This window comes from Adiantum capillus-veneris, chromosome 16 (assembly GCF_014529385.1).
Source record: "Adiantum capillus-veneris isolate H3 chromosome 16, ASM1452938v2, whole genome shotgun sequence".
NCBI classification, from domain to species: Eukaryota; Viridiplantae; Streptophyta; class Polypodiopsida; order Polypodiales; family Pteridaceae; genus Adiantum; species Adiantum capillus-veneris.
The window spans coordinates 89,919,966-89,947,461 of NC_140946.1; the positions used below are offsets into that span (position 1 = coordinate 89,919,966).

Genomic DNA, 27,496 nt, shown 5'->3' on the forward strand with positions numbered 1-27,496 from the left:
CAACATTTTGTAGGTTAAGCGTGTGTGTTTGAGAGAGAGAGAGAGAGAGAGAGAGAGAGAGAGCGCTCTACAAAGCCACCATAGTAAATTGACCTTGATTATTGCATTTTTCCATTAGGAATCCTTTTCTTCAAAAAGTGGAACCAATGGACAAAATGAAGCCATTGATTTCCTTAACCAATATGCTTTGCTTTCCCCCCCCCCTCTTAAAAAGGGGCAGTGCCTTAGTGTCAGCTAGTATGTTTGAGCTTGACTTATAGTAAATGTTTGGAGTATAAATTTTATTGCTGAGTGAGATGGGAACCACCTTGATTGCTTCTTGATGTGCATTTTCTTCGTTTTCTACACGCAAAAAAAGTGGGTTACCCTTCCAAAAAATACGATAAATTACCAGGGGAAACATAAAATCTTTGAGATCTGATGGTTAAAAATCACCCCTAGTTTTGAACCACTTATTAGAAAGAGACGTATAAATGTATGAACACATTAATGAGAATTTCAACATAGCAAAAATCAAAATCAAAATTCATGGAGTATGAAACCAAGGAAGTGCACTTAAAAACTATCGCTTGCATATGACAGGCCTTGTGAAAAATTAACTTGTTTATAATAAGAGGCACATAGACACAAAATTAACAAGTTTGTTCATATCCCTCAAGGGTAATGCATCATTGCTGCATTTGAATCAATTGTCTTGAGAATTATTGTCCATAAAAAGGTAAGTGAGTGCTTTTCAAAAGAGCTAAATTTTATGTTTATTACTAATGACATGCTTAGCCATCAATCAATCCGGTTTAATAAAAAATGTTTTACTTTGCTTATCAAAGAACATGGGATCTTGTTGCTTTGATGCATAGCGAACAAGGTTGCCATCTCCATCTCCGTTGAGGTGTTGTTGTGTATACTTCTCCCTATTTGTTTTGATATGTGTTACAAGGATTGTGCATTTATTTGATGTTCTCCTTCAACATATTTGAGGTATGCGGGTTCCTGCACCGTCTGAATGGTCTCCACCTTCTTCTCCTTTAAAAGCAACAATTAATGAACAAGTTTTGTTTCAAACATGACAATAATAAAACTGGCAATTCTATTCCATGATTGGCAATAAGATCACAATGTTAATGTTTATTTAAGACAAGTCACCTATGGTCAGTGGTGCTTCTAAGGCTTTGAACTTGATGTTTTTGCCATCAAAAAGATGTTAACGAAACCTACGAACACCACAAATAATGACCTTCTATATGTGAATGCTGGACCATAACTCTCGGAATCATTTTGTAGTTTGTGGCTATAGAGTTTTTGCAACACACTTCCCTCTCATCAAAAAATATTGGGCACATTTACAAAGGCAAGATGTCCTAGAGCTTATCAACCATAATCTTTAGGTTATGAAACTATGTATCCCCTTCCCCTTTTTATATATCCTATAGATTTTACACAATTTCTCTCCATGATGTAGGTTTTCTTATCCTCAAATTTAAAACTTAGAGATAAATCTCAAAATTTCTAGGTGGGATTACATTAAACCTCTTTTTTTTTCAAGCTTTGGTGTGATGATGCAACTGTAAAACAATGCCTCAATTTCTCCTCCTCGTAGTTTTTAACTTGAGCTTGCTTTGTGTTTCATTGGTTGCTCGTAAGCAAACCGTTTTCTCCACGTGGGGGGATGGGAAATAACAACAGTAATGGCAGCCACATCTCTCTCTCTCTCTCTCTCTCTCTCTCTCTCTCTCTCTCTCTCTCATGCCAATTCAAAGTTTTCCATTTCCTTCTTTCTACTCATCAATCGTTCTCTTTGTCGCTTCGCCTACCAATCTTCGACCCGCTATAGCCTCCTCTCTTCTCCAACCTAAGTATATATTCTTTGTACAAAATTCAACTCCAACTCCTTCTTGCCTCCAAAACTCTCTCGCAACATACATACATTGCATTTCGCATGCATCCACCCCCCCCCCCCCCCCCCCCCCCCCTCTCCCCCTTTCCCCTTTCTCTCTCAACATTGTTATAGAGCACAAAGATATTCTTCTACTCTCAAATATGAGACTTGCGATCATTGTTCGGGAAAAATGTCTCACCTTAATATCATATCATTTTCAATTTCAAAAATGTTGGTTGAGAGTGAGGGGAAAAATTCCTCTTGGGAATTCAAGGAAAGGAATTTTGTATGAATGGAAAATTGATTTTTTTGAACTTTGCTTGCAATACTGGGAGTGTGCTATGCGTAATAAACACATTTAATAGGAATCACCAACTCCGATGCGATCGAAATGTGGCCCCCCATTGGAACATGCAACACAACGGGTTTCTACACACACACACACACACACACACACACACAAAGATGATGAGAGTTTATTTAGTTGGTTAAAGGGTGGTTCAGATCTCGAGTGTGTATCGACTTCTGGAATGGGGACATCTTGCAGATAGACTCAAGCCACCCCCCCCCCCCCCCCCCCCATCGGTGATTATGAAGTCTTCTGAGACACACAGTGTGTGCATGCATGCGACGTCTTGAGTATTATAAACCTGCCTCCAAAACTCTCTTGCAACATACATACATTGCATTTCGCATCAAGCCCCCCCTGCCCTCTCTCTCTCTCTTTCTCTCTCAAAATTGTTATGGAGCACAGAGATCTTCTTCTACTCTCATATATGAGACTTGCGATCAAGGTTCAGGGAAAATGTTCTACACACACACACACACACACACACACACACACACACACACACACACACACACACACAGAGAGAGAGAGAGACGCTGATAGTTTATTTAGCTAGTTAAAAAGGTGGTTTAGATCTCGAGTGTGTATCAGCTTCTGGAATGGGGGGCCGAGGCATCACGCACATATCAAACTCAAGCCAACCCCCCCTCCATACTGGTGTTTGAAGTCTTCTGAGACACACAATGTGTGCATGCATGCGACCTCTTGAGTATTAGAAACCTGCGTAGGTTGATTTTGGTAATCTTTTGAAACTTTTGTCAGTGCGACTGATATGAATGTGCCAGTGCATGTTTGTGTCTTGTGTATTTATGCTGCTCTACAGCTTGTCGTGCAGCTCTTATCCACGAGATGGGGTCGTGAAAGCTCAGGGAGGTCTTGCCACTGTTCAACTCCCCCTTCTGCACCGTACCTGTGAGTAGTCCAAGCATGACCTTGCTCGTAAGCGCCCATAATTTGGTCGTGACCCTCCTTATGAAAATGCCCACATCACTTCTCCGTCCTGCTTGACATCTCCAATCAACCTGTGGCACTTGGTTCTCTCCCTAACTTTGTCCCTCAGTTGTGAGCACACTCCGCTTCGGTTCCTGAAAACCTACAGAACAACAACCCAACCAAAAACCCTGCTCTCTTTGAATTAGAATCTTCTAGCATTGGAGCTTGCACTACTGACTCGGTGCATCTGCCTTGCCTAGCTACACCAACTTCAGTCTTTTGTAGGGGTACTCTTTTGCCACGTGCTTCAAAAGTTTCATGTGCATTTCATAAGCATCACGAAGCACATCTAGGACCCACCCGACCTCTGTTCGCATGTTTACCATTTCAAGAGCCCCTTTGATAACCCCATACAACACATTGCAATAGTGGAGACCCTGGCAAGTCTCAGTCAGCTCTACAAAATCAACCAGGGGTTTATCATCCAGAAATAGACTACATTGGGTGCCCTCAGCATCCCAACTTGCGACCTAGCAGTTACTCCCAGTAGCCCCACTTGGCGATTACTTTTGTTGCTCCGAACATCTTGTAACATTTGATTTTGAGAGGAAATCGTCAGGTGAGAAGCTACCGAACGATGGCACCTGCATAGGTGAGCATAAAAAGTTCCGCATTCAATGTCAACAGACTTGAGTAATGAAGCCAGCTCGGGTAATGGAGCCATCCTGCCAAAGCTTGTCGTCGTCGCCATCGCCATGTTTACTTGTAGCTAAAGCGCTCTCTCTCTCTCTCTCTCTCTCTCTCTCTCTCTCTCTCTCTCTCTCTTTCTATCAAGGCCGAGCTTGCACTTTGGAGCTGAAGACGCTGAAGGGCATGGGTTGTAGTATTGTGCACTAGTAGTAGCCCGGTTGCAATGAAGTCCATAAACAGTAGTAACAGCAACCCCGGATGGGAGCTAGACACGCACGACCTAACGGGAGTTGGACTCATCACCAGATATATAAGCATCATTTGCTATTTGAGAAGCTTGCACAGTGCAGAGGAGTTATACGTTGGACCTCTTGTTGAGCCTACTACAGGCGTTGAAGGTCTGGATGAAGTAGCCCACTTGCATTATTGCATGTCTTGGCAGCAACATCAACCCGGTAGCAACGAGCAAACTCCTTGCACTAGTGCACACCAGCGGCAACAATAGAAGCCTGCTAGACTCGTAGACCCTCCAAAGCATAAAGTAAGGACACTTAGTGCACACCAGCGGCAACAATAGAAGCCTGCTAGACTCGCAGACCCTCCAAAGCATAAAGTAAGGACACTTAGTGCAAGAGCTGGACTCACAGCAATTGAGAAGCTTCCTCACAGCTATGGCTACCTGTTGCATGAGCACATTAGTCCGTGCCTCTCGACCTTCTTCATCCTAGCCATGGCTCCTCTCAATTCGCAGCTTGCAGCCTTGTACAACCTCTACGAAGAAGTCTTGCCTCTCCCTCTCAACTCAACATTACGAACACACATGATGACAACGTGAGCTTTGCAAAAAACCTCTATGGTGGAAGTCGTAGAGCTAGCAGGAGCTCTCTCTCTCTCCCCCCGCTCCCCCACGAAGCAGTACTACTTGTGCGAAATAAATCTGAAGGCCACCTCTCACTTGATTAGCCATTAATACGGCCTCCCCCTCCCTCCTCTGCCCGTTGGATAGTTTCTTACAAAAATTATCTTCTTCTTTTTCTTCTTCTCTTACCGGATGCATCCAAGAACGCCACGTGTCAAGGGGAGGGTGCCGGAATCCCTCCCCCTTTTATTATAGTATAAATATATTGGAACCCTGCTTCTCTAACATATCTATGACACATATAACATCCTTTCACATATGAATTAATGAATTGTTCAAAATTAACAAGAGGAATCTACTAAGTGAAGTAGTGTGTGGTGGGCTCATTGCTCTAACTAACTCACTCCAACTTGTTGCATTGCATTTGTGCTTTTAAAAGTTGAGATGGAGCCCATCAATGCCTAACCAATGGTCAAATTTCTTTGTTTTGTAAAAGGTGCGCTCAGCTCTTAGATTCCTAGTGCAAAAAACAAAGTGTTTTGTTCCTGTTCATCTTGGCCATAATAACCATCAACAACATGAGCATACCGCCAGCCTCATCATATGGCCTTATTACTCCATTTCATATGGAGTCTATTTGCTGTTATGTAGGGACTCGGCCTGCCCCCAGAACTCGTCATGCGGCAGGTTTGCCTTTCCTGTAGCTTTTAATCTCTCTCTCACCCACTTACACCAGAACGCAGATGTAAGGCTTTTTCCTCTGGGTCTTCGTGTGCATTCTAATTCTTAGCTCCTGTTTCTACCCAGTCTGACATACTAGTGATTTCGGTTTCCCTTTCTGTCTCCCCCATCCCCACATCGCCATAGCTTTTCTCTCTCAGAGCTACGTGTGTGGGTCAGAAAGACTCGGATCTTACAAAAAGCTTGTCCATCTGTGAAGCTTCGGGGAGCTCCCAGGATGAAGACCGGTTGCCTGTGAAGGAAATTCTAGGATCTACTCTTTCTCTCTTTCCGAGGGGGTGAAAGATGAAGCTCCCGGCGTGCTCAATTTGTCAAACGACTTACAATGACGAAGAGAAGGCTCCAATGATGTTGCAGTGCGGGCATACCTTCTGCAAAGAATGTCTTTCACGAATGTTTGCTGTCAGCACTGATCATTCGCTTGTGTGCCCTAGATGCAGGCAGGCCTCAAAGGTTGGAAACAGTGTCGAAACGCTAAGGAAGAACTTTGCCATGCTTTCCCTTATCAACAATGCACCCTCGGAATGCACAGCTGAGGAAGCTTCTGATGAAGAGGACGAGCTTACTGATTGTGCCTCAAATTTTTTCTCAGATAGATCAAGGAGCAACACACCTCAGGCAAGCCCCATGTGGATCCCTTCTTGCTGTGGGTTATACTCAGGGCTGGGCGCTCATTCTGTCCGCCTTCTGCATCTTATGGGAAAGGGTCCTCGACTTGGACAAGAGCTTTGGTCTGGGCTCCTTACTGGCCCTGGTGGGTGCAAACACAAAGTTTCAGTCAAAAGCTTGCAGGTCCCCGATGGGATGGATGTTGATTGGGTCCAAGGCAGGCTTGAAACCCTGCGTCGAGCGACCATGTGGTGCCAAAATGTCTGTGCATTTTATGGATCATGCCAGCAAGATGGAAAATTGTGCATTGTGATGGACAGCTACTGTGGGTCAGTTCAAGAAAAGATGCAGAAGAATGAGGGACGCCTTACATTGGAACAAGTGTTGAGGTAATTCACAATAAGGAATTATTTTGTATTTGAGATTTTGAGGCTTTCTGTTGGGATCTCTGATTGATGATACCCTAAGCTGTTGCATACTATAGACTGCTTTGGACTGCTCGTATGAAAAACTATAAACGTGGGGTTTATTTGTACTTTGATAACTGCTCTAAAGTAGTGAGCATCTAATGGAAGTTAGGGGATCTAAGAGAGGATTGAAGAAGACTGAAATTCTCGATGTTTGTGAGTTTCTACTATTTTTGCAGCATAGCCGAAGTTAGTACAGGTAATTTGTGGCTGAAGTTTTGGCTTGAACATGATTAAACTTAAGTACTATATGCATTTCGAAACAGTCAATTGTATGGTTTTGTAGGATATATATACTAAAGGATAGAAGTGTCGCATTTGATCTAAATGAATACAGTGCAGGACAGAGGATTAATAATTTAATGTGTAGCATGTAAGCAGTGCAACTGTAATCAGTTTCAGGAGCATCTCTTGTTTTCATCTGATACTAGCTTTTGCAATCCAGGTACGGGGCTGATATAGCTCGTGGAATGGCGGAGCTTCATGCAGCAGGTGTGGTTTGCATGAATTTGAAGCCTACAAACTTACTTCTAGATTCCACAGGGAGGGCTGTTGTGGCTGATTATGGACTGCCTGAAATCTTGAAGAAGCCAAATTGTAGAAAGGCACGATCTTCAGGAAGCGATGATGGAGCAATACGCCTACACTCTTGTCTGGAATGCACAATGGTCAGCCCTCACTACATTGCACCTGAAGCATGGGAACCCCTGCGGAAGTCTGCTTTGAACATTTTTGGTGATGATCGTGTTGGGATTTCACCTGAGTCTGATGTATGGAGTTTTGGATGCGTTATGGTAGAAATGTGTACAGGAGCAGTTCCGTGAGTCTCTACCTATCTTGTCTGTTTGACTCAAGTTTCATGTTTGTGGTGGAAGTTAAAGCTGTGATGGCAACTATTTGTGTCAGGAAAAAACCAAGGCTCATCAGTAGATATAAGTTTTGGTCTTCATTTAGTTTGTCAGTTAATGGGTTTATTGCTACTTTGATCAGGTGGTCAGGTTCAACGGTTGATGAAATATATAAGGCTGTTGTAAAAGGTCGGCGACAACCTCCACAATACGCTGGTGTTGTGGGTGTGGGTATGCCAAGAGAGCTGTGGAAAATGATTGGCGAGTGCCTGCAATTTAAGCCTTCAAAGAGGCCCACTTTTTCAGCAATGCTATGTATCTTTCTTCGTCACCTTCAAGACATGCCTTGGAGTCCTCCTCAGAGTCCTGAAGCGTAAGGGTTTTTCTTGCTGGAGGCATGACGCCTTGCATTTACTTGTTCATTTGGTTTTCTGATTCACCTTTGTGAACAGCTCCTTTTCGAAGGACTCAGATAGCTCGGGGCTAAAACCATCACCCTCCTCTGTGCTGGAGTTTGTAGAGGATGTGCAAACATCACTCCATAACTTGGTTTCGGAGGGTGATGTTGAGGGTGTCAGGTTAGAGACTTTCTGAATGTTGGGAGTTATTTTCATTTGGGTGCTTACTTTTCTCATCACGTAAAGGATTCTGTGCTCGTAGGAGTTTATTAGCAAGAGCAGCAGCTGGGAAGGCAGGTTGCTCTCTTGGCACCATTCTTGATAGTCGAAATGAGGGTGGCCAGACACCTCTTCATGTGGCTGTAATGAGAGGCTATTTAGAAATAGTGAAGGTTATCCTTGAGTATCCTGAAGCAGATGTTGAAGCTCTTGACAAAGATGGTGACCCACCAATGTTGTTCTCTTTAGCATGTGGAACAACTGAATGCCTTAAGGCACTTATAGCACGGGGGGCTGATGTGAATGTGCGTCTTAAGGAGGGACTTGGCCCTACCATAGCTCATATGTGTGCCAGTTATGGTGAACCAGAGTGCATGCAGGTTAGCTTAAGCTCATTTCTGTCTCTTTGAAAGCCCATCTTGTGAGGTCTAACTGGGTTGATGATAATTTTATTTTGTGTGGACTGCAGGTGCTACTTTCGGCTGGGGCCGATGCTAATACAGTGGACAATGAGGGAAAAACCATTTTACACAGGGCCATTGAGACAATGCATACAGCATGTGCACTTGTGATCTTAGAAAATGGAGGTTGCAAATCAATGGGTGTCCTTGACGAGGATGACATGACGTAAGTTAAAGTTTATGATGTGTATGTCATTAGATCATGGATGTATGCGATATCTACTGAGGTGCTTTCTGTTTTATATTCAGGCCTCTACATCTTTGTATTACCACAAAAAACGTTGCAGTTGTGCAAAAATGGGTGGAATTGGCTGAGAAAGAGGAAAGGAAGGTGGTGCTGGAAATTCCAAGCCGTACAGGGACTGCACTCTGCATGGCAGCTGCTCTCAAGAAAGCTCATGAAGCAGGTGACTGTTTGTTTGCTGTTTGTGGTAATAATTTGAGAACAATCACCTGCTGCTTGCTTCACTTTTCTTTAGTTTTGCCTGGTTGTTGTTGAGCAAGAGATGGGATCGAGGAACTGAAAAAGTACGTGCTTTAAACATGGGATTGTTAATGTTTTTGTGATGGAACTTTAATAAGGAGAAATGGGTATTTTGTGAGGTATAGGTAATGCTGTTTTGACTATAGTTGTAGTGTGGTTTGTGAAGCTTTTTAAACCATCATCAAAGTTACCATGTCAGCCTGTGTTAAGTCTGGGCATGATGAGCATAATGCATCAACAGAACAAAATAATATCATGTTAGCTTGATTCGAGTTTGATTGCAAATATAGACGTAGGCCAAAACTTTTCACACATGGTTCACCATTTGAAGACAGAAGACTGAAGGCATACTTTCAAAAACAGGATTTGTAGACTGCCTTGTTGTACGCAAACTCTTTCACTAAAGAATCACCCAGTGTGCGTTGACAGTGTCAGTTTAAGGCCATTGACTTCTTTGTGTAGGAGAATCTTGCATCTTCTCCTCCATGTACCTTCATTATTGGAGTACAATACAATTATTTTTAGTTTTTTAATTGGTTATTATTCCATTGTTGCAGATTCAGTCGTGATCAATTGGATTACAATATTTCTTGAATTTAGTTCAGTCCCATCTTCATTGGTTTATAGTCCTCACTCGCTTTTTTTTTTTGGAGGAGAAGCGTGGAGTTTCAGCGTTGCTCTTAGATTTCCTTATTTTTTACAAACCAAGGTTATAGTGCATTTTGCTTAAAGGTAGTTTATAGAAAATCAACCTAATTGTAAGCTTTTCTTTCTTTTTCTTGGGAGCTAACTATGCATCTTTTTTTGCAAGGTATGTGGAGTGTGTCTAGGCTCTTGAGAAAGAGTGTGTTTTGTCATTCTTTTGGACCTTCGAAAAGAGAATTACCCTTCTGGGCCAAATTAGCATAAGCTTTAGGACCATTATGTAGTGTCAAATGTGATTTTTGTTAGACTTGAAGGCAAAGGTAAGTAAGATCTCTCCAGTGGACAACAGACAAAGGCACGGGCAACTCCGACGTTGAGAGCAATTCTAGGAGATATTTCATCACTAGACAGTGGTATTCTAGTCTACATAGCATGGTTGTATGGCCAGATTGGCCTTGCATATGCATTTTAGCACATTCCATTTTTATTGTTCTTGACCTTTTATTAGTCAATTGACCCAGTCTGGTCCATGTTGCCCCATTTTTAGTGTGGTGGCTCGTTTATTAGCTGGGTGCTCTCTTTTTAGACCCAGATTGGTTCTAGGTGGGGTCTCCATGTTTGCGCACCTCTACGTGAACTTTACAAGTGTAAAGGTGACTTGTAATTTGATGGCTGGTACAACCGCAAAGGACAAAGACACTTAGTCTCCTCCTACTTCGACTTGTACCTTTGGAGACTCGACTTCCATCAGATTATCCATTGTTTGGTGGCTCTCTCACAAGAGATACCATCCTTGCCTTGTCAAGAGGGATTCCTACCATCTCAAACAATGACTTCTCTACTCCTCCGGCTGTAGATCCTACATTTTTTGGTAGTTTTGATAGTACTAAACTCATGGCAATGTCTACGGTGCCTCACTCTTTGCCTCCTACGAGATTGCGGTGACAACTACCGTCCATCCAATAGTGTGTCAGGTTCCTCTTACTCGTAATACGTATACCTCCCTTGGTGGTGGTTCTTCCTCTTGTTACTTTGTAAGGTGGCAGCGGAAGTGAATGTTGAACTTTGCTCAAGATGAGTGCTCCGATCTGTGCTCAAGGGTTCCTTTTACTTACGGCAAGGAGAGCCTTCCATTCCTTCAGTGAGAGAGTGCAATGGACACAAACAAAGTGGATGAACACTGTGAATGAAGGTGCTGAGACTGAGAGATAGAGAGAGAAGAGAATACGACACCACAATGTTGTCAAAACCCTCCTCCGAAGGCCCCACTCTCTATGACGAGAGCGGTCTACTTATGATTGCACAAATCTCTACAATGCTTGGACTTGCCGACGATGTCGATGACGATGAGGACAACGACGAGATGGGCTGAAATCTGAAAACGCTAATGGCTGAAATCTGCAAATCTTTATTTGTTGAAGTTTGACTCTATGTCGGTGACGATGTCGATGACGACGCACTGAAAACGCAGATGCTGAAATCTGCGTTTTCCGGGCTGAATCTGCAAACTTCGCGGGATCTGATTGTGCGGCGAGGATCTGTTGCGGGAAGGTGAGATCTGCGAGGTTCGGGGGTTCTTCTACGGTAATTGGCTACTGAAAACTGAAAACGCTGAGTCTAGGGCTGATTCTGTCGCGAAGATCTGCAAAAAGGTTGAGATGTCTTGTAGATGCAAAAACGCTAGGGCTGAAAATCTTCTGCGGCGGTGGAAAAATCTGCTAATTGTTGTAGAATCTGCTAATGCTAGGGGATCTGCCGTCTATTGTAGCCGGGAATCTGCAAGTCAAAAACGCTGGCTGATCTGGTGCAAAAACGCTAGGCCTTCTAGTAAGAGAAAATGCGAGAGTTGTCGCGGGGGTTGGTCTTGCTGAGAAGTTGCCTGTTGAGCAAGGTGCTCCTGCTGCCTCTTCTGCCAGAAAGTGCTAGCACTAGGTTTCTATATATACAAACTTAGTGGATTTGCCCTACCCAGTTTCCAACAAAAGTCACATAAAAATAATAAGTGAAAAATATCAAAAATAGGGAAAATAGTTCTATGCACTGTAAAAATGCTCCGGATGGGTTCTGATAGAAATCTGATGATCATGCTATGTGCAACCAGAGGATATGCATCTAATCTAAGTGTCTGGACATGCACGGTCTGCGAACAGACTCACAAAAGTGTCAGATCACTTTCTATTCTAGACTGACTTGACTGCAGTGAATCTAGGTCATGCTGTAGCTTGTCCACGGACACATAGGGTTGGATGTGTCACGTGACATCCCCTCCTTTTCAAAGTGAGGTACTGGTAGCGAACTGTATAGCGTCGAGGGAGATCGCCAACAAAGTCTGAAATCCTGTAAAGGAGTCTTCGCCGACCCACTTTGATGCGTGGGTCATGCGATACTTGAATTTCATAAAGGTCTACAACGTTTGCTTCTTTGGGCCGCGCGGAAAGCGACAAAGTCTTCTGTGGCTCCTTCAATGCTTCAACTTCGTCTAGAGTTATGCGTTTACCTTCTTCAAGAATCTCCAAGGCTGAAAATTCTTGAAACCACTACCAACACAAAAACATGGACATACCCATTTCATGTAAAGTGACTGGAAAAATTCTAGTCTTCTTCAAAGACTGTGCATGCAATGTAGATGAACAAATAGACGGAGTGCCAAACCGTTCACCACACACACGCAAACAATGAGATCGAATCTTGTCTTTCTGATCTAAATCAATTAACTGTGGCAATTCACAACGAAAATGCCCATGCTTGGTGCTCATACTTTCTTGTGCTCTTTCTACGACTGTGTCATGCCAAGGAAGAGACATGGAATCTGACTTCCTTGAATGCATACTTTTCAGCTTTTCATGAGAAATCCGCATACATCTGTGCTTCATGAGTGAAATGTGCTCAATGTACAATGTCATGCCTAGGAAAAGGGATCACATAAAGACGTTGACTAAAATGCAGGAAACGATCACAAATGAGACACTCGAACAATGCGTGCTGACGAATCATTCGAACACATAGTACTTCCTGTAAGGGTTCTTTGGACCTAGGCTCGAGAGCCAAGATCGGTTCTTCGTGTTTGATCGAATCTTCCTGTGGGGGTTTTGTGGAACTCGACTCGAGAGCCAAGATCGGTTCTTCGTGATTGATCGACTCTGCAATGAGGTTAGCTTCACTAGAGAAAGTATGAACGAACACATCATCCTTGTGAACAATCACATCATCTTCATGCAATTCATCATGCTTGTCATTATCATGCAATTCATCATGCTTGTCATTATCATTCAATTCATCATGCTTATCATTATCATTCAAATCTTCATGCAAATCTTCATGTGTGTCATGCTTTGGAAAAGAAGAGACGAAGAGAGTCTCCTTCTCCTGATTCTGTTATGTAAGGTGCAGCCGAATGAATGTTGTATTTTCTCAAAATTAGTGATCTATATTTGCTCAAGGTTCCTTTTAGTTCTTAGGGAAGGAGAGAGCCTTCCGTCTTTATGGAGAGTGCTATGATCACGAACAAAGTGAGTGGATATTGTGCGTGCTAGTGTATGAGACTGAGAGAAGGAGAGAAAAGAGATACGACACCCGAGAGGTTGTAAAACCCTCCTCCGATCGTCGGCGAGAGTGGTCTACTTTTGATTGCACAAAGGTGTACAATGATGATGCATGGACTGATGCAAACGGGGACTATGTCGGTGACGACGACGATGACTTTAGGGCTGAATTTGGTTCTCTTCTATCTGCTGTCCACAAGGAGACAATGGCTGAGAATCTGGGTGATCTTGGGGCTGTTTCGTACGGCTGAAAATTCCTGGTTTTGTCGAGTGTATTAGGGCTTGATAAAAACGCTGAAGACAAGGGGTCAAGGCTGCGTTTTTATGTTGCTGTCGTAGGCTGAAAAACGCTGAAGCTTTGCAGGTTTTAGGGCTGCAATTGAGCACTGCTGTATCTGCTACAAAAAAGCTGTTGTGCTGCGTTTTTCAAGGCTGAAAACTGAAGTACAAAACGCTGGATATGCTGCTTTGCTGGCGACCAAAAACGTTGAAGGTTGAGGCTGCTGCAGGTGTGTAAAACGCCAATGATACTGACCTTGCTGGCGATGGTTGCAAGTGGGGAAAACGCTAGGGGGGGGAGAGGCTTGATGGCGATCCCAGAAAACGCTAGGGCTGAAGGGAGGTGGCCTCACCAAGCGAGCTTGACGAGGTTCTTGCTGAGAGAGGGAGGGAACACCTGTTGCTTGGAAAGCCTGTTGTGCTCCTTGCTCATCTGCCCTATTGTGCTAACTTGGGTTTGCTTATATTTTAACTTACCCAATTTGCCCTACTTAGTTCCCAACAAAAGTCACTTAATAAATAAGTGAAAAATGTTAAAAATAGGATAAAGTCACTTGAAAAATCTCCAAACTGACTCTGATGGAATCTGATGGAAATGCTTATGCTTATGCGGTGTGCAACCAGAGGAAATGCATCTACACTAAGTGACTGGGCATGCACGGTCTACAAATAGACTCACAAAAGTGCCAGATCACTTCTAATCTAAACTGACTGGACTGACGGGAACCCTGCTATGGTGTAGCTTGTCCACGGACACTTAGGGTTGGATGTGTCACGTGACATGTTCAAACTGCGCCTGCACAATAGAAAAGAGCCGCAAGAACTCTTTCATGTGTTGGTCGCTCTTCTCTTTTCTTGCTTTGCTCTCGCGATCAAATTCTGCTTCTCTTGCTTTGTCCTCCAAGCGTGCTTGCTCGTACTTACGTTCGATGGCTGCCAATCTTTCTTCGCGTTCACGTGCTATGGCTGCCAGTAGTTCTTCGTATTTACGTTCTATGGTTGCCATTCTTTCGTCGCTTTCTAGCTTACTGTCCATCATCATCTTGTCGAAAGCCTCCATAGGAGTCAATGCAATCCTTGGTGTAGCTGGGGAAGAGGGAGGGTTAGAAAAACCTCCTGGTGGGGAAAACTCTTCTTCGCCACTCCCATGCTCATCACCTCCATGCGAAGTATCCATTCCGCTTCGGGTGATGACCATCCACTGAAGTCTTGGGTTCTTAAATTCACGAGGAACTTGGGTTCTTGTGGGTCTTGGGTTCTTGGGTTCTTGGGGGTCTTGAGGTTCTTGAGGTTCTTCTTTCGCTTGCAATCTGTGTTAGAGAAGGATCTTCTCTTCACTCGAGCTATACTCTTCCTTGCGGGCGCACCCCTTGGCGGCCTTGCGCTCACACCAAGATTGCTTTTTCCCACCTCACGTTGATTGGCCGGCTGCTAAGTGCACGGTCCGCTCGCAATGAGTGAGAAGAGACACAAGGGGATGTTGGACAAGCCCTTCTTTCTTGGGTTTCCTGTCACTCTTCAGACACACGATTAGGAATCGACACGCCCAAGAGGGCTTGGATTACGTGCGACCTCAACAAGCAAAAAAAATTCCGTGTTTCTTGTGGTTCTTTCCTTGAGTGATACTAAACACTGCCAAAGCTCTGATACCAATGTAAGGTGGCAGCGGAAGTGAATGTTGAACTTTGCTCAAGATGAGTGCTCCGAACTGTGCTCAAGGGTTCCTTTTACTTATGGAAGGGAGAGCCTTCCGTTCCTTTAGTGAGAGAGTGCAATGGACACAAACAAAGTGGATGAACACTGTGAATGAAAGTGCTGAGACTGAGAGATAGAGAGAGAGAGGAGAATACGACATTAGAATGTTGTCAAAACCCTTCTCTGAAGACCCCACTCTCTATGGTGAAAGCGGTCTACTTATGATTGCACAAATCTCTACAATGCTTGGACGTGCCGATGATGTCGACGACGACGAGACGGGCTGAAGTCTGAAAACGCTAATGGCTGAAATCTGCAAATTTTTATCTGCTGAAGTCTGACTCTATGTCGGTGACGATGACGATGTCGACGACGACGATGCAACGACGACGCGCTGAAAACGCAGACGCTGAAATCTGCGTTTCCTGGACTGAATCTGGAAACTTCACGGGATCTGACCGTGCGGTGAGGATCTGTTGCGGGAAGGTGAGATCTGCGAGGTTCGGTGGTTCTACTACGGTAACTGACTGCTGAAAACTGAAAACGCTGAGTCTAGGGTTGATTCCGTCGCGAAGATCTGCAAAAACACTGAGATGTCTTGCAGATGCAAAAACGCTAGGGTTGAAAATCTTTTGCTGCGGTGGAAATCTACTAACTGCTGAAGAATCTGCTAACGCTAGGGGATTTGCTGTCTACTGTCGGGAATCTGCAAGTGCAAAAAGCGCTGGCTGATTTGGTGCAAAAACGCTAGGCCTTCTAGTGGAGAAAATGCGAGAGTTGTCGTGGGGGTTGGTCTTGCTGAGAAGTTGCCTGTTGAGCAAGGTGCTCTTGCTGCCTCTTCTGCCAGAAAGTGCTAGCGCTAGGTTTCTATATATACAAACTTAGTGGATTTGCCCTACCCAGTTTCCAACAAAAGTCACTTAAAAATAATAAGTGAAAAATGTCAAAAATAGGGAAAATAGGTCTATGCACTATAAAAATGCTCTTGATGGGTTGTAATGGAAATCTGATGATCATGCTGTGTGCAACCAGAGGATATGCATCTAATCTAAGTGTCTGGACATGCACAGTCTGCGAACACTCACAAAAGTGCCAGATCACTTTCTATTCTAGACTGACTTGACTGCACTGAACCCTGGTCATGCTGTAGCTTGTCCATGAACACATAGGGTTGGATGTGTCATGTGACATACTTTCTCTATGTTGAATTTGTTTAATCCATTCTCTCGTTATTTCAAACTTTCAACACTCTTTGATGCTCAAAAGTTAACACCACATAACTATAGGATTGGTCTATCTTTATGCCATTTCTCCTGAAAAGTTCATGAGTGTAGCCTATCATCATCATAGTGTATCTAGCCAACATTTCTAGGGTCACTTCGTCTCTCATGTGCTAGCGTTTTCCTCTCGTTAATGTTTTTTCTCCTCCCTTGCGTTCTGTGCTTTGCCTTTGCGTTTTGTGCAGGTTGTCCTCCAGTGTCTTTAGCTGTTCTAGGCGGATCTTTTGCGGTTGAGGGTCTGCACCACGGCAAAGTTGCTCTTGGAGGCTCCATATTTGGAGGTGGTGGTCCTTTATTGGAGACGAGGTTGTGCACTTGTTGTCGCTATTTTTAGCCTTACTTGTCGATCTTTTTTTGACACTTGTGACACATTGGGAAGATTAGAGATTTCTCACGGATCAAGTGGCAATACAAGGAGTGTGGTTCTACATGTCAAATGTGTAGCGGAAAAGGGTGAATCGAGTGATGAACTTGTCTGAACTCCTCTCGCGACTGGGTAGCCAATGGATCTCGGATTTATCGTGACAGATCTCCTCGTACACAGGCTCCCAACGTGTAGCACCCACCGAATGGGTGCAGGCAACCAAGCACGCGTACAACCACACGTGTAGGGGCTCAACACAGAGGGGAAGGGAAGCGCTAGAGAGAGGGAGAGATCGCAATGCAAAACGCTACAGAGAGAGAGCGCAAGTGATGAAAAACGCTAGAGAGAGAGAGAGGCTGCACTGCAAAACGCTAGCAAATGGAAAACGCTAGAAAGAGAGAGAGTGTGCCCAAACGCTGGTACTTTGCAATGATCACAACATGCCAAAAGTAGAATGGGGAGGGGGGTGCCTATATAGGGCAATTGATAAATTGCCCTCTTGTTGACAAAAAACCCTAATAACTGGGAAAAATGCTAATAATTATGTCAACTGCAGAGACTTGGAGACTCTGACCTTGGGAAACCCTAGGAACAGGGTTCTCGCCTCATACCAGCCTACCAGGTGGGCAACACCGCGGAGTGCATCGCCGAGAAAAAATACGTCTACCTCAAGTACGGGTGGGCACAACCACAATATAGCCCTCACTTCCTAAACTTCTCCTGGGAGATACTTGGAGCCACCATCGAACAAGAATCTGAATTCTAACACTCCCTCTCAACTCTTGGACGGGAAACAAGTCCAAGGGAGCTGGCACGAGAGGATAATGTCGCTTGTGGAAGAGGTTTGGTGAAGATATCATCACGGTTATCTGACGTTGGGATGTACTCTAGTCAGATAGAGCCATCCTTGGTCTTCTCACGAACAAAATGGTACTTAATCTCTATATGCTTGGTTCGGGCATGGAACACCTGATTCCTCGCAATGGCTATACAGCTCTGGTTGTCTGCTCGGAAAATCTGATCTTTGCAAGTAGCCTCTGTAATCACACTGACCCTGTACTCTGCCTTTGTGAAAAATAAGGCAATTGTAGGCTGTTTCTTGCTGCTCCATGAAATTGCCTCCTGAGCCAAAAGAAAAGGTGTAACCTGTAGTCGACTATCGTCCATCTAGATCCCCACCCCAATCTGAAGCACTCCATCCTTGTAGAATGATTTGGGAGTATCTACCTCCAGCTGCATAGTGAATGCCTAATGACTTGGTCGCCTTTAAATACCGCAGAGTCCAAATAGCCTGCTCCAAGTGGACTTGGCGGGTTTCTGCATGAAAGAGTGAGAAGTCCCACTGAGAAACTGACATTAAATTGGGTGTTGAGAACCCAAATAAGAGAACCGATCAGTTTTCGATACTTTGTAGCATATGCTACATCTGGGGAGCCATAGTGTGACAACTTCTGATTGGGATCCATAGGGGTCGAGATAGGTTTGCACTTAGTCATACCAAATGCTTCCACTAATTCTTGGATATAGCACTTCTGAGAGAGAAAGATGCCCCCCTCTTGCTGCCATACCTCCAATCCAAGAAAGTAGTGAAGGAAGTTGAGATTTGTCATCTCAAACTCCTTAGCCAAGGTCTCCATAGTACTGCGGATGTGCTCAACATAGCTACTTGTAATCGCCACAGGGGATAACAAGTGTCACCAATCCTCCCTCACGGTGTCATGTGCGCACTACACTTGCGCCACGTGGACAAGCTTCTGCTACTGTCTAGCGTTAGTGGTAGTCTAGCGTAGGACCTAGCTTGGCACTTCGTGAGCCTCTAGCAAGACGTGCATGCCCAGGTCGGTCATAGTTGCATACTCTCTCTTGCACAATAGAGACATTTCAACATTTAGGCATGTTATACTCCTTGATCAAAAGAGCAGAAAGGGAAGCTAACTCCTTGATCAAAACAGCCGAAAGGAGAAGCTAACTCCTTGATCAAAAGAGCAGAAAGGAGAAGCTAACTCCTTGATCAAAACAGTCGAAAGGAGAAGCTAACTCCTTGATCAAAAGAGCAGAAAGGAGAAGCTAACTCTATAATAAAAAGAGCAAATTGATTGTCCCTCGGAATGACCCTCGGAAATTTTTGAGCTAAGTCGAGTTGTTTTGCAGATATGCTGTAATCGCGGACGATTACTCCCTTTCAAGAAGGGGAGATGTAACAAATTGTTGACGTGTCAAAGCCTAAAGAATGGAGTCAACTTACAGAAGCCGGCCGAGGGGCCTAAACCCTAAGAAGAACAAGTAACAGAAGAAGAAGTCCTACCAACTTATGGGGACCCCGTTTGATGGGGCCCCAAGTGACATAAAGGATTAAAATAAAGCAGGATTTGGACACACGCCAAAATTGATGACGTGGTAGATTTTTGAAAATTGCATTGGCATGATGACGTGGCAGTCTGTACGGATTTCCGTAATTTATGCTGACAGCTTTTGGCATTGCTTTTTGGACCAGAAGCTTTTGAGTTTTAAAGACTTTTTATTGTAATTGCTTTTCAGGCCAAGGGCCTTTAAATATGAGGCTAGGGCTCATTCTTTGGCATGCTTCCTAGATAAGGTGCAGAGTCTGGAGTACCAGCTTGTACTATGTTGATGCAATATAAAGAAATACCGAAAGGGGCGCCAAGGTTTGGGGCCAATACTCTCTGGGGTGGAATTCCGCCACTCCGTGTCGCGTCTCGTCTCTCTTTCAATTCAGTTGTTATTGAAGTGTTAAAAGTCTGTTCAGTCTGTTCTTTTCTATTGGCACGTGGTGCCCGTCTTGTGACACAAAAAATGTGTGTCGTGCTTCGAAGAAGAAAGGATTGAGAGAATCTCCTTCTCATGTTTCTTTTCAAGCTTCGCCTGCACATGAGAAATGAGAGGTAAAGAATGAAGACCCACCTCACCACGAATGATCATGGGAGAGTCACTTTTGGCATTTAGAGTGAGCGTACTGTACTGTCTGCCCAATCAATGAGACGGTTATGTTCACGAAACCATCGAATGCCCAAAATCATATCACATTATGAGAGAGCAGACGCAATAAATCCTCTACGGAAGAAAGCTCGTTAAACAGTGAATAACAAATCAAGGCACTCTCATATAATGAGAGAGTCCATACCGGGAGCGAAGCCGAACACCTTGTTATCGTCTGGCTAACCTCCAAGCGGGCTCTAATCTTGTTTTGATTCATGCATACTGCCTGAATCAAAACAAGATCACGATGCGTTGACCATTCACATGACCATAAGACTTCATGAGAGACTCATCAGCTAGATGAGCACTAGAAACTTGGGACACACTAGTGTTCTCATTTATGGCATTAATAGAGGATGTGGGTTGTGTGGGTTCTTTACGTTCGTTGGATGCTTTCTTAGGACAATCTCTTTTCATATGACCTTTAGTATGACATTTAAAACATCTTTTGTCTCGTGTATATTCGGCTCGTTCTTCAAGAGTTGACAAACCTCCTAAAATTCCTTGAGCAGATTTTTCATCAGGCAACAACTTAGGGTTTTCTTGACTTTTAGCTTTTCCTTTTCCCTTAGGTTCATTGTGAGAGTTCTGTGTTTTAGAAATAGAGGAAGATTGATTAGGAGAATTACCGTTGTTCTTACCGTTCTTACCATTTTGCGGGTTCTGAGAATTCTAAGTGGTACTGTTAGAAGACTTGTTCTCCTAGGCTTCACTTTGTCGTGCTTCATCTCTTGCGCGAGAGCAATCGCTACCGCCTTGTTGAGATCTATTGGGTCGAGGACTTCGACATCGAACTTGATATACTCGTCCAACCTGAATAGGAATGCCTCTTTGCGCTCTTCAACCGATTTGCGTAATTGGGTACAGAGTTGCAAAACACGGTTAGAAAAAGACATAATTGGAGTACCATTTTGCTTGAGATTGCGCCAATCTTTTTTCATTGCGCTATGTACTGAGGTGGCATGAACCGCGCCTTGAGCTTGTCTTGGAAGTCGGCCCAATTGAAAGAAAGGGGCATGCCTTCCTCGGCTTCCTCTAGGTGCGCGGCTAACTGTGCCTCTTACCACAATTGATACCAATTAATGGCATCATCGGCAAGATACATGGCTGCCGTCAAAACTTTGATATTTTGTGTTTTCTTAGTTGTCGCAAAGTAAGCATTAAATTGATGTGACCAAGAATGAATAACATTAGCATCCATCTTACTGTCATACTTACTGATTGTCAACTTCTCAGTGACTGGGTTGTTGGAATCTGCATCTCTACCTGTGCTACTTGATGAAGTGCCAACGTCCTTGATTGGCTTGGATTTCGATGTGAGTACTTGTAGGACCAACTCTTGCATGTGTTGGTCTCTCTGTGCCTCACGCTCTAACTCCATAGCCGCTCGCTTTTCTTCGACCGCTATCCGTTGAGCTTCGTGTGCTTGCTTGCGCTCAAGCTCCATAGTTGCCCTTAGGTCTTCGGCCGCTAAGTGCGCTTGCTCACGCTTACGCTCCATGGCTGCCCTTCTTTCTTCTAAGGCCGCACGTAGCACCTCCTGTTGTAGCATCATCTCCATCATCGACTTGACCAAAGCCTCTATAGGATTTGGTGCAATCCGTGACGTAGATGGGGATCGAGGAAGATCGGGGAACGATCCTCCTAGTGTAGAAACTTCTTCTTCTCCAACTCCACTCTCATCACCTTCACGCAAAGTATCCATTCCGCTTCGGGTAATGACTATACACTGAGATCTTGGGTTACTTGGGTTCAAAGAAGCCAAGAATTACACTAACAAAAAGCAGTGAGTTCTTGAAGCAAATAGAAAGCCAGGTTAAGGCAGTGAGCATTGAGAAAGCTGAGAGAAGTAAAACTGAGCGGCAAATTGCTCAGCAAACTGTGCCTGATCAGTCCGTTGTTGCTACTGACTCTGGGAAAGATCATGAGAAGCCAGTCACTGAGAAGAAGGTACCAGACCAGCCAGGAGACAAAGGCAAGAGTCAACTGGATAAAGGGAAAGGTCACCAGGAGGTGTATTTTTCTTGTTACCTTCCGTAAATAAGTATTAGATATATTTATTTTAGTTTTACTTGTTTGTCCCGGAACCCTTGAAAAGGTGCAAGTGGACATTGCATGGCCAGTGTGAAACGGCTGCAGCCAAATGGAGTTCTCACATCGGGGATCTAGGTCGGTCAGACAGGGACTGCCCGGGCCAGTTAGCACTGAATTATGATGAGTATGGAAGCTCGTGTGCGCCAAACTGGAATTTGGGCCACTCGTCAAGTCACTGCAACTTTATAAGTTGAAAGGGGCCAGTAAATTAACCCACATTGTAGATGTTGGTCAAATGGTAGTCTTCAATGATGGTCAGGAGACCGATAGGGACGCCATGGAAGCATCTCCTAAAATTTAGGGAACTGCTATTTTTGACCGGAAAATGTGTTTGCGTCATTAGCTCTGGAATGACAAGGGGAACATTTTATTGCTCTGCTGCCAAGTCAACTGATGCACCAGTTGAGATATTTTTAGCAGGGAAAGCCCAAACTCGGAAACTGAGCGACGTGTTAGCCTGTGAGCGATTCTGCCACTTTGGGAGGCAAAAACGAGCTGCATATCAACAAAGGGGGTGCCATTTTCAGCATCAGGTGGATTGTAGCAGGTACAGAAGCTATGGAATGTTTACCTTGCCCTCTATGCACAGTATGGTGACGGGAGTGATGCCCCGCACGCTACATACTGCTCTCTTTCTCCCCTACGTACAATATGTTATGCCCCACTAGTGGGCTTCTCATTTGACCTATGTACAACTGTGGGGAAATATGCTTTCATGTTGAGGCAAGAGCCTCTTTGCACAGGAACCGGTGTAGCTAGCTGCTGCACCAAAGCAGGTCCACGAGAGGGTGATAACCTCTCGATTGCGCAGTAAATTCAGCACTGTTTGCTTGCTGTTTTTACTCTGTTTTGAGACTGTTTTGTGCTCGGGATGCTTCCAGAATCAAGGGGCACCAAGCCCAAGGTGCATGGAACAGTGTAGGGACCGTCGTGTGCCCAAATCAGGTCAAAAACAGGACTGAACCAGAAATTACAGCGACCTGGAATTTACTGTTTTGTGCTCCCGACTGAGGGATAACGCGAGTGGGATAGAGTCCTGAGCTTGGAAACGGATTCGGGTTAATTTTGGTACCGTTATGTTGTCGAAATTTAGCCGAATCTGGAGCGTACTAGCTGGATGCAGGTGTTATCTTCCAAGGACTCTCTTTTTTGTAATTCCCGCTCTCTGAATTAAAGAAATACCGAAAGGGGTGCCAGTCTTTGGGGCCTACAGAGTGTCGGTCTTGTGTGCGCAGTGACATTCTAGTCGCTGGACGCAACTGTGTTCTCTTCCCTTCTCAGTGCTCTGTGTAAAGTTACCAGGTAATTGAAATAGTATCGCCCTCTACGTTGTATAGGCCGGTTATATGGTTCCATCGACGGGATAGTCACTTTTTCTTCAAAAAGTGCAGTGTGGATTGTTGTGGGTGAAAGCAACACAGAGCTTGTCGATATGGCAGAGAAGAGAGACCAAGTACCTGAAGAGGGATCTTCCTCACATGGCACATAGAAAATTCCTTCAACTCTTCAAGAAGAGGACAGGTTGTTTAGAACTCAACTGCGTTGTTGCATGGACATGTTTCAGCAGTTGGCTAACAACCCAAGGATGCAGGAATTCTTACAGGCTCCGACACAGGGTTTTCAGCCTCCTACACAGGGCATGACTGAGCCGTTGAAGGAAAAGGAGATTTCCAATGCGCAGAGGACTCGTGATGCTCGAGGGAAAGCCCATGTGGTTGAGCAACTAGCGGTGTCCAATGATCCAAAGCAACTTGCTTTAGCTGGACAGGAACCGTTTGTGAATGGTCAAGGGAGCAATGAACAGGCTATGCGTCAGACCCTTCCATTACCTAATACTTATCCTGGTTATTTTGGAGGTGGTTCAGTGTTTCAAGCTATGGTTGGACCTTCCACAGGCTATATGCCAGGGAATGTGTTCGGGACAATGCAAACAGGCATGGGTAACCCTATGTACGCGAACATGGGTGTCCAACCAGGTTTTCAGGGTGCCTATGGCCAGTTTCGAGTGCCTGGAACACAATTTGGTATGGCTGGTTTTTCGCAGCCATACGTACAAAATGCAGATATGACAGGGAAAACAGTTGATGCGAGTGCTGGAATGAACACTCATGGAGCACCACTGTTACAGGCACTTGTTTATGATAATGTGGCTCCTTTGAGTCAGCCTAAGGATTACATGGAAGGTGGGCAGGGAGTGAAGTTTGAAACTTTCAGAGGAACTGAGGACCAATTAAAGGCTTTGACCTTCATACATCAGTTCGATGCAGCTTATGCTGGAGGCAACTTCACGGAATCTTCAAAGATACGCAAGGCTGCCACTTTCTTGAAAGGGAATGCGCTTCAATGGTGGACCGCATTGTTGAACCAAGGTCAAGCCCCAATAACGTGGGTCCAATTCAAACAACTTTTTGCGCCTGCATGGTTGACAAACACTTTTGAAGTGGATGTGATGACGGAATGGCACGAGTTGAATGCTAAACAGTGTGCGGATCTGGAAGAGTACAAAAAACGGTTTTGGGCCGCACTGTTGCGAGTCACCTCTTACAGGTTTGTGCCTTTGTCAGAACAAATTGAGAAGTACTGTTGCGGATTGCCCAAGAAGATCAGGGACTATTGCACAAAGACTACTGTCATGAATATGTTTCAGTTGATAGAGAATGCAAGAGTGACCAGCAATCTGTCGAAGGGAGATTCCGATGGATTTAATAGCCACAAGAAAGGGTCCAAGGGCAAACAGTTTTCAGCCAAGGGCAATGTTGCAGCAAAGCCTTCTGAGCCTCCCGCAAAGAAGCCCTCCATTGAAGAAGCTGATACGTCCAAGAAGCAGTCTAAATCTTCTTAGGAACGAGGACAAGGACAAAAAAGGCATTTTTTTGGCAAAACTTTTCAAGAAAGGAAAGCTCTTAGGGAGGCCAAGAAATGCTACATTTGTGAACAGGAAGGACACTTTGCAAATGAGTGCCCACAGAAGAAGTCACAGGATAAGGATGACAAGTCAGACCATAAAGGGAAGAAGCCAAAGCCGAGTGCAGGACTTGTTCTAGATTTGGTTGGAGCTCAGCCAAACAGAGATGCCACGGAGCTGTGCAGAGCTTGGGGCAAAGTTAGAGACCAGACAATGCTGGTTTTCTTTGATCCAGGAGCCCGTGCAAATTTCATATCACCAGAATTGGCATCAAAGTTGGGCATTCGTGCAGAGGAGATGGGTATGACAGGCGAAGCAGGTTTGGCATGCCCAGGACATTCAGAGCCTGCTACTCCCATTCTGGGAAAGCTTCGTCTGCACATTCAGAGCTATGTGGATGCGGAAGAATTTCATATTATGCCGCTTGAGGGCTGTGATGTGGTATTGGGTATCCCATGGTGTTACAGGTTGCATGCTATGGTGGATACTTACAACAAAAAGATTACCCTTGTACATAGAGGAAAGACTCATGTCCTTGATGTAAAGCTTAAAGGCGAGTCTGTTCCAGTTGTTTTTGCTTCTGCTATTTCATCTGTAATAAAGAATCATTTTTCTGCGTACTTGATCTTTGCAAAAGAAGTACCTCAAGTTGTATCTAATTTGTCTACCTTAGATAAAGACAGGTCAACTTTTTTGAGTGGTTTCAGTGATTGTTTTTCGGACTCTTTGCCAGGGGAGTTACCTCCTGAGAGACCTGAGGATCATACTATAGATCTTGTGCCAGGTTCTAGTCCACCGAATAGACCACCATACAGGGTTAGTGCAGCCCAGCAGAAAGAGATTATGGGTCAGGTCAACGAGCTTTTAGAGAAGGGGCTGATTCAGCCCATTTCATCCCCTTTTTGTTCGCCTGCTCTCTTAGTGCAGAAGAAGGATGGTTCATGGCGCATGTGCATTGACTATCGCGCCTTGAATAAGAATACCATCAAGATTAGGTTCCCCATACCGAGGATAGATGACATTCTTGATCGGCTTGAGGGAGCGTCATTGTTTACAAGAATAGACCTAAAGAGCGGGTATCTGATGACCTAAAGAGCGGGTATCATCAGATACGCATTAGACCAAGCAGAAAGAGATTATGGGTCAGGTCAACGAGCTTTTAGAGAAGGGGCTGATTCAGCCCATTTCATCCCCTTTTTGTTCGCCTGCTCTCTTAGTGCAGAAGAAGGATGGTTCATGGCGCATGTGCATTGACTATCGCGCCTTGAATAAGAATACCATCAAGATTAGGTTCCCCATACCGAGGATAGATGACATTCTTGATCGGCTTGAGGGAGCGTCATTGTTTACAAGAATAGACCTAAAGAGCGGGTATCTGATGACCTAAAGAGCGGGTATCATCAGATACGCATTAGACCAGAAGATGTCCATAAGACTGCGTTCAGGACAACATTTGGTCTCTATGAGTTTCTTGTCATGCCATTTGGTCTCACAAATGCTCCTGCCACATTTAATAGAATGATGGACATAATTTTTAGACCACATAGAAACTTCGTGGGTACCTTCTTTGATGACATGATTGTCTACTCAAAGTCTGAAGAGGAGCATAGGGATCACTTGACCGCAGTTTTCAATGAGCTACGCAAGAATAGACTACTCATTAATGCGAAGAAAAGTGAGTTCTTTTTGCAAGAGATTCACTTCCTTGGGCACATTGTTTCAAAGGATGGGGTACGCATGGATCCCGCTAAAGTGGAAGCAATTAGGTCATGGCCAGACTTGAAGTCCGTACATGACATTCGAAGCTTTCTAGGCTTATGTTCCTATTACAGGAGGTTCATCCGAAATTTTGCTGAGATTGCTTCTCCACTCCATGCACTGCAAGGAAAAGGAGTTACTTTCAAGTGGACAGCCAAGGAAATTTAAGCGTTCAAACACTTGAAAGAGAAGCTGACTTCAAATCCGGTAATTATTTTGCCAGATCTTTCTAAACCTTTTGTGGTTCAATGTGATGCGTGTGGCCATAGTCTTGGTGCAGTTTTAATGCAGAATGGCCAAGTAGTCGCATATGAGAGCAGAATTCTTTTGAAGACTGAAAGGAACTTGCAAGTCTATGAGAAAGAATTGCTGGCAGTAATTCATGCTCTCACTTTTGGAAACACTATTTGCTAGGGGCTGATTTTGTTGTCCAAACGGATCATCAAACCTTGCGATATTTTCTTACACAGACGAAGTTGTCTGAGAAGCACATGCGATGGGCAAACATCTTGTCAATGTTCCATTTTCATGTGCAAGGGAAAAAGAACGTGGTGGCTGATGCGTTGTCACGAAAGCCCCAAATTTCAGCAGTGTCAATTCCGTACCATTGTGAACTAGACGAAATGAAGACACAATATGCTGAAGATTCAGATTTTTCAAGGATCTATGACCAGCTTGTTGATGGGCAACATCATGAGCACTATATGCTTAAGAATGACTTTCTCATGATGCATGGAAAGTTATGCGTTACTAAACAGTTACGGCCAAAGATTTTGATGGAAAGTCATGCTCCACCTTATGCTGGGCATCGTGGAATTGATGCGACAGTGAAAGGGGTTGAGGCATTCTTCTACTGGCCAGCTCTGCGTCAAGATGTTGACACATTTGTAAGATCATGCTTAGTATGCCAAAAAGTCAAATTTGACAGACAAAAGCAACCGGGATTGTTGCAGCCATTGCCGATCCCTGATAGGCCATGGGAAAGTATAGCAATGGACTTTAT

General features: G+C 44.3%; 1 protein-coding gene and 1 pseudogene across 1 annotated transcript in view; one reads left to right on the forward strand and one right to left on the reverse strand.

The window, feature by feature from the left end:
* Positions 1-3,418: 3,418 nt before the first annotated feature.
* Positions 3,419-4,082, reverse strand: LOC147439424 (uncharacterized; annotated as a pseudogene).
* A 1,217-nt stretch (positions 4,083-5,299) lies between these two features.
* The window catches only part of KEG (protein kinase KEG), a 42,547-nt gene continuing 20,350 nt past the window's right edge, over positions 5,300-27,496 (forward strand). The window contains exons 1-7 of the mRNA XM_086485284.1: positions 5,300-6,446; positions 6,970-7,344; positions 7,515-7,745; positions 7,825-7,950; positions 8,033-8,369; positions 8,459-8,616; positions 8,700-8,857. Of these exons, the coding sequence (XP_086341410.1) occupies positions 5,734-6,446; positions 6,970-7,344; positions 7,515-7,745; positions 7,825-7,950; positions 8,033-8,369; positions 8,459-8,616; positions 8,700-8,857 (2,098 nt within the window). The 5' untranslated portion in view covers positions 5,300-5,733. The remainder of the gene's footprint in view (positions 6,447-6,969; positions 7,345-7,514; positions 7,746-7,824; positions 7,951-8,032; positions 8,370-8,458; positions 8,617-8,699; positions 8,858-27,496) is intronic.